General features: G+C 33.1%; 1 protein-coding gene across 1 annotated transcript; it reads right to left on the bottom strand.

Moving 5' to 3' along the window:
* Window positions 1-4,895: 4,895 nt before the first annotated feature.
* Window positions 4,896-6,983, bottom strand: LOC123217765 (protein BASIC PENTACYSTEINE2-like). The gene is made up of 2 exons (XM_044638891.1): window positions 6,826-6,983; window positions 4,896-6,082 (listed from the first exon to the last, which is right to left on the bottom strand). The coding sequence occupies exon 2, from the start codon at window positions 6,075-6,077 to the stop codon at window positions 5,202-5,204; it is 876 nt and encodes a 291-aa protein (XP_044494826.1). The 5' UTR covers window positions 6,078-6,082; window positions 6,826-6,983; the 3' UTR covers window positions 4,896-5,201.
* Between the last annotated feature and the right edge of the window lie 1,168 nt (window positions 6,984-8,151).

Below are 8,151 nucleotides of genomic sequence, written 5' to 3'. Positions count from 1 at the left end.
AAGTTTGAGATTGGCTTACTCACATGAGCAATTGTCTTTGACACAAAGAAAAGTGTGCAAAGATGAAACATATTTCTTAAGATTGATAACGCTGAGAGAGCGCACTTAGAAGATAAGAGTTACTCAAGAAACAAATTATTATTAGATATGTCGCCTTGATAATTAATCAAGATTAGGTCATAAATAGATGAATTTTTGCAATGATCGGTTTGGATTGCCTATATCCAAATAACTTGTGAATGCTAGAGTGAGTTTTGAATATATACTGACACTTGTAAGATTGGAGAGATGATTAAGAACTTAGGTTAGGTGTTGAGTGTAACGACTGAACTAAGATTTGTATAATGTTGGTAATGATAGTTTGAATAGATAAACATTGTAGCACATGATTCATACCATATGTGTATAAGTAAGATGACCATTTGAAGTAATAGAAGGATGAATCCTTGCTTTTTTACTATGTGAGACTTTATGAGGATTACCTCATGTTGGTACCCTTTGACTCTTTGTTATTATTTGATATTTACTCTTAGTGTTGTTATCTTAGCTTGACACCTATGGCCACACATGATTTGGTCTATAGAACATGACTAAAAAGTAGTTAAGTTTAAATTGAGAATTTTGAGTAGAAAAGGAAACTTATATATATTATGTGTATCCATTGATCAGCCGATCATGTCACTCATATGAGAGATTAGACTTAATCATAGATACATAGGAATATAAAATAATAATAAATAAGAGATTAAAGAGAGCTAGTTTTATCGAGTAAGTTTGAGATGTGTGAGACTAATGCTTTATCATTTCATTCTAATTGAAGTGATTATGTTATTCCTAACACATTTGCAGTATAAATTGTTTTGTTCTGTAAGATTTCTGTAAAAGAGCTTTTGATTCGGATCATCCATCATGTATGAGTGAGAGATATTAGATCCGATCCACCCGTGTGGGTTGACCCGATCCATTAGGAAAAAAATATATTATTAATGACAAAACAACTTTACTGCGCTTAGCAGTTATAGAGGTTGAATGCAGTTAGGATTTCAAAGTTGGGATTTCAAAGTTTGAATTCCCAACCGCCTCTCATATTAATTAAGAAGTTATGTAACTTCTAAGGACAATTTTGTTTAGAACTCTCAAAATTATGCACTCTCTTCTGCTACTTTTTCTCTACAAAATTATCACATAATACAGAAAGATAATTAAGCAAATTATGTTGTGGAATGTAATTTGAATGCATGGATCACCAATCATCATCAGAGTACAAGAATATCGAATCCGTGTATGTTTTTATGATCATGGAATTATTTAATTTCTACTAACATAAACACTTGAACGCTAATCAGTGGTTGTTTTAAGGGACTATAACATGTTTATTAAAACATTGGTCATGTCCCAATCATACTTATACAAAAATATTGGCTTCTCGGAATCTCTCAGTTGTGTATTGAAAATTGTGCTATAGTTATTTTATATCTTTTACATGCTTTCAACATGAAATATATTGAATTCCATCTAATTCTAACATTAATTTTTAATTTTTTACATCTTAATCCCATTTGTTTACACATTTTATGGTATGCTTGTATGTGTGATAAAGATGATAAGATTTAAGTGATGACATGTGTAATTATTCCTATTTGATCTTTTACTAAACTCAAACCATCTTAAACATTAAGTTTATAATATGACATGCATACCAAATATGAAATAATTTTTTAACAAATAGTAAACTTAAGTTCTCAATTACTCTATTATTAGTTTTTGGTACTATCTAATATAATTGTAAAAATAGAGTTATTAATTTCATATTCATTAAAAATATTTGTTAATATTTAATAAATTATAACACAAACACAACTATGAATTAGATTTAATATAATGAGTAATTGTGTAGAGGTATCCTATGTCCTCATTCCAGGTAGTCCATAAAATCATAAGTAATAGAAATAATACCATTAAAATCACATAGTTCTGCCATAATTTCTAATTTCATCACTTCATAACTTCTAAGGATGTCAAACCTAAGTGTAAATCTAGAAATTCTTTTTAAATAATGGTTGAATGTTGTTTTGTATCATTTATTCTAAAATTTTATCTTCGACATATGTAAAAGATTAGTTATAAGCAACAACATTCTTGATCATATAGTCGCACATTTTTTGTTAGCTATATGTGAAGTTTGTTATTTCTTCAATGTCTGAACCGTTTGGATAGAGTATATCTATATAATTTTTAGAGTATTGACTAATCTTGTTTAGTCCTAATAAAATTAGGATGTTTTAATTAATTTCTCCATAAAATATGTAGTAACTGGTTAACTGTGAGAAAAGTATTAACCATTATTTCATTGGCGTTAACTAGTGTTTTGACATGCATTAACCAATGTTAGACCAATACTAAATTATCAACCATATTGGATCACCGTACATTTGCCACAGAACTTGTTCAAATTTGGACACTTTTATTTAATTTCTTACTATAATTTATTTATTTATTTTCTCTTAGGTCTTAGCAAATTTCTGATTATGGATTAAACTTAAGTTAGAGTTTTAATTTGATAATTTAATTTGAATTTGGTTTGTTTTTTCAATGATACCATTTACCTTATTAACAATTTTCTGATAATACTGAAAACTAGTTGGAATAAACTCAAATTAGACACGCCTGAGAGGGAACGCACCCCTAATTGCATTAAAAGCACAAAGTCAATGTTTCAAGCGGAGGGTCTTCTCAAAGATCGCAATAGCATTTGGCGGCGAGTTTTTGCAGAAGATTATCGTATCGTAATCCAGAGCTGAAAGCGGCGATTATCAAGGCAACGACCCATGACGAATGGCACGTTGATTATTGAAATGCGCAGGGAGTTTTTGAATGGTTGCATACTTGGTGGCCTCGCAGTTTAAAGCCTTTTGTATGGACTCTCTAAACGTATGGAAAAAACCAAGAGTTGGGTCGTAGCCCTAAAGGTTTGATTCTCATAGATGGTGTTTTCTGTTGTAAAATCCCGGCTGTATAAAGATTGGACGTTTGCCATTTGATATTTCAAGTTTTATCGATGGACATGTCATATCATGGTTGTGAAAGAAGATGAGAGCCGTCTTGATAATCAAGAACAAAAGTTAAGGACAATAATAACAGAGATAAATGGGAGGTTTTTATGAAGATTGGAAGGTAAATGAAGAAGACAATGTTGGTCAAATCCATATATAGATTCACCAAATGTTCTTCCTCTTGTACCTGCTTACTCACATGGTCTTCCATTCCAAGTAGCTTTTTCAACAGATAAATGGGCGGTTTTTGATGAAGATTGGCGTTTGCTTTCACTCCTCTAAGTAGCTTTTTCAACAGTGTAATTAATGATAAATTTGAAAATAAAATATTTTCGTTTTTTTTATTATTTTTATTTTTTGCTCCTTATTTATTTAATATTTGGTTCGTGTGTGTACCTACCTACCAACCAATCTCTATCTACTTATCTGATTTCGTGTGGCTTCTGAAACAATATAAATAAATGGGATATTGCCAAATTGGCAAATTTTATTGGAAAATTTGGAAATTAGATAAGCTAACATTTTTTGTTACTAAGGCTTAAGCAATAACTTCAAGTTCAACTAAATCTAACTCTAGTTTCGAATAACGATTATGTTTATAATTAGGAATCTGCATACTAAATCAAAATCATTTGCATCTTTTTTTAAGCAACATAATAAATAACAAGTTTCCAAGAACAAATAAACACAAAACAATGGCTGGCATTAAGGTACTTGAATTTCCTGGCTACAAATAGTAAAGGCAATACAATCTTCCAAACGATGAGTAGAATTTTGGAAACTAGGGTCCCAATGCAGAAAATATTTGCTACACTAGAGAATATGTAGAATAGTGCTCCAGAACATGCAATGGGAGCAAACGTTTAATGAATGCAGACACTATCAACACAACCGTCTGCTTCAAAAATCAGATGCAGACATAGATAGGTTCAAATGATAAATGATATGACGATAAGAAATTTGACAGCAAAGATAATATGACAATGAGGACTACCATAACAATTTAATGGCTCTTTTGCTAATGTAAAATTCTCAATGAGTTCAATCATCCAACCCAAAACCATAACCAGTGCAATACTCTAACTTAGGTAAGCCAACAATCTACATGAATTACCAGGTTCCTACTCTTACTCCATTCCCTTTCATAGTATCTTCATGCAGCGGCATAATCAGAAATTTGAAACAAGCATTTACTTTCATTACCAGTACAAATAGATAGAACAAAAAAGTTGATACAATGTTAATTTCCTAGATTCTCATTTTTAAACTTCATAAAATCCAAGGAAAAATTAATTAAAGTTCACTTCATATAAATCACATAGCCTCAAGTATAATAAATTTTGAATGTAGGTAATCAGAGACATAGATATTTAAAATTCAGCAGCCATCAAGAAAATTAATATAGTATTTGCATTATGAGAAATTCAAAGATGAAGGCATATAAACTGGTAAACGAAAGAGATATGTTCAGTGTAATATTTAGTACTCAGAACATAGCGGAGAAACAAAGGGAATCATGAGGAACCAATGGCCTCAATTACCTGTCTGATACTATGATATTCAAAACTATTGTTTCATTTTCAATTGTATTCATTTCTGTTGAGGCTGCCTCAAACCTTATTACATCAAGAACAGACAATAGATTGTACACTGTTGACAGCATATATTAGTATTTAACTCAAATAATAAACTTTTTTAATTTTCAATACAGGAAGTCAAGCAACAACTTGAATAGGAAGGTATTCAATTCATTATGCCTCTTTAAATCAGTCCAATGCTATTGCTAAATAAGTAAATAGAGTATCATTGCATGTGAGTACATAGAAAGATGGAAAACAAAGATTACTGCTTTGACAAGATTAAATAAAAAGGTAAAAGATGTTATCCAGAATCCAGTAAATGATAGATCATCCACATCTTAATTCCTGGTGACTAGAAATTACTTGTTGCCCTTATAACAAAGCATACAGAAAACTAGACAACAATTCTAAAGATCTCAGATGTCTCGAATTTCAAAACACGTATCATGATGGAAAATTCATGAAATAAAAGTACCCGATAAGTCTCTGCAAAAGGCCAAAGATATATACACAGGTGAGGCAGACCAAATGCCATGGGAGTCCCATTACCAATACGAACTGCGTACATCTATCTGATAGTCACAAACTTGTTTGTACCATGTCTAGCCCAGTGAGTCCTCAAATCAATTGGGTTAGCAAAATTATAGCCTTCTGCTGCAAGTTTCTCCAATACCTTCTTAAACGCACCCTGGCTCATCTTTCGGCCAGCTATCCTAGCACCACGCCTTTTGGTGCTCATTGGAAGAGGATACATTGATACATTTGTAGTACAACAAGCAGATTGCCAACCACCACAGCCCCAGCGATAACATTGCTGGGGAGCTCCAGTACATGAGCAGACTGGAATCGGAATACCCGAGATGTCCATATCAATCCCATTTATTACAACATCTATACTCTTCTTAGCTGGTTTCACACGTTGAACTGCAGCAGCATTATTCTCCTTGGGCTTCCTAGCCTTCTTAGCTTTCGGGGTCTTGAGGGTACCCCCGCCCTGCCTTTTCTTTATTTGAGGACCTTCAGTTTTGACAGCAGGCTCTTCAACCCGAGCCACTGCTCTCTCATCTCTTGACATAGTTGGTGCTGCTGCCGTTGATGGTGGAGGTGGTGGCGGTGGGGCCTGTAACATTTGCAAGGAGTGGGCCCCTGATGTTTCTGGAAGAATTCCATAATTAGGACTGGCAGGTAACATGTTCAGAAACTTATCCCTCGGGTTTATCCAACTGTCCCTCGCATAATTCATAGGAATTGATGTCTCTGATACGACAGAATCCCGAGGATGAAAGGTACCATTGGCTGTAACCATAAAATTTGGATCTCGACTGGGTAAAAAAGCCTTGGTATCTCGGTCTGCCATGCTTGACATGAGCTGCAGACCGAGATGCCCTTTAAAGGACGGTTCATAGTAACCCCAATTGCGCATGTTCAACGCATCATCATCCATGTGAACTACATATTTTGAGTAAAGAAAAAGATTTAATAAATTAAATTTCAGCTACAGTCTACAATGTGAGGCTCACAATGAAAAATTTTTGAAAAAAAGTAAACATTACATATATAAATAAAACAGAGTCTTCAAAGCTAATATACCAAACATAATGCAATAAATAAAGGGAAACATAGTAAGAAACGTTTCACAAACACAGATCTAGTAAAACATAACATTAAGAAAAGAATAAATATCTTAGAAATAAAACAATGGTCAATCACATTTATGGTTGAGTTTCGAAGTAGAAACCAAAATGTTAACTGAAATGAGTCCGTTTTATGCTGTGTTAACATGTCAGTTTTCTTGGATCTGAAACAAAACAATAACTTTTAATATCCCAGATGAACAGAAATCAAACATTTTAAAATACCAAAACAAAATGCAACCTTCCAGATCCAAATTACTTCAAATTTTCCTACATTTTCCAACAAACCAAACAGAATCCACATAGAAACCAGTGAGTAGATCTACCATCTATAGACATAAAAATGAGATCTTGAGCATAAAAATAAAATCCCCTCCAAATCTATGACTGAAAATCATGGATCTCAGTAGATTTCACACCAAAAGCTATCATTACGAAAACCAAAAAAAAAAAAAAGGCATATAAGGCATTTTAAATAGTACAAGGACCCATATGTTCAAAATATAGAAAGAAAGGGAGAGAGGAGAGAGAAAGAAGAGAAAGAGAGAGAAAACTTACTTAGGGGTTGTAAACGGCTCTTTAGGGTTTTGGCCTTGTGGAGAGAGAAGGAGAAAGAAAGAGAGAGGAGAGAGAAACCTGAGAAAGAGAGCGATTTGGAGATAAGAGAGAGGAGAGAGAAAGTCCCGAAATTGAAAGAGAGACCAAAACGATAACTTATATTTACATATATATGTTTTTTTTATTTTTTTCATTTTTAAATAATAATAAGCTTATATTATGTTTATTTTTGTTGTTGTTATTGGGCATTATGCCATGGCCTTGTGACAACACCACTAAACACAAAAACAAATACAAATGGCGTAATTCTTATTCTCTTTTGTTGCAATTTGAGCCACTTCCTTTCCTTATTTTATTCTTGTGGGTTTATATGCTTTACTTGAAAATTTGGTCAAACTTTTTCTTTTTAACATTAGGGTCAAAGAACTATTTCCCACCCAAGTTTATGTGCTATCACAAACCACACCCGTGAGGTTTAAAAAACCTAAAATCTCACTTATTCATTAAAAATCTCAATTAGGATTAAAGGTAAAACTATCTTTTAACAAAAAACTAAAGTTTTATTACATTTGACCCTTATCAACTTGAAAACTCACATTCCCCCCACCTGAAGTTTGAAAAATCAAAATTTTCCCTTTAGGGTTTGCAAATTATGGTCAGAATCATAGAAGATGGTCGTCTCCGGTGGCATTAGCTCTCCCTCCTGACTCTACTCTCCCTGTAATCACTTTCCACCCACCCGCGTAGGTTATTTCCTCCAACGAAGACAAAATCATCTTCGTCGAAGTGTCTTCATCTCAGGCGAAGACGATTTTATCTTTGTCTAAGACAAAGACACTCCGACAAAGATAATTTTATCTTCGTTGGAGGAAATAGCCTATATCGGTGGCTGGGATGTGATTGGCAAAGAGAGTTGAGCCTAGAGGGAGAGCCAATGCCACCAAAGATAGTCATCTTCGGTGACTCCAACCATGATTTGCAAACCTTAGCAAAGGAATTTTGATTTTTTAAACTTTAAGTGGGGGTTGAATTGTGAGTTTTCAAGCTGAGGGAGGAAAATGTAACCACACTTTAGATTTTTTAAATATTTTGTTAAATGATTATTTTACCCCTAATCATAACTGTGATTTTTAACGAATAAGGGTAAAATAGTTCTTTGGCCTAACATTAGTGACAAATTTGATATCTCTTTGCCATTATGCCTCCAATTTGGTCAAATGAGGACTTTTCTTAGGTTTAATTTGTATTCACATTTTAAAACTAGTCCAAAAAGTTGTTTAATTCAAATTTTGTTTTTTATCAGTTGGTCAACTATGTAATATCGAC

The sequence above is a fragment of the Mangifera indica genome, chromosome 5 (genome assembly GCF_011075055.1).
Source record: "Mangifera indica cultivar Alphonso chromosome 5, CATAS_Mindica_2.1, whole genome shotgun sequence".
Classification (NCBI taxonomy): Eukaryota; Viridiplantae; Streptophyta; class Magnoliopsida; order Sapindales; family Anacardiaceae; genus Mangifera; species Mangifera indica.
Note: the sequence above shows the minus strand (reverse complement) of the source record. Positions and strands in the feature narration are given on the sequence as shown.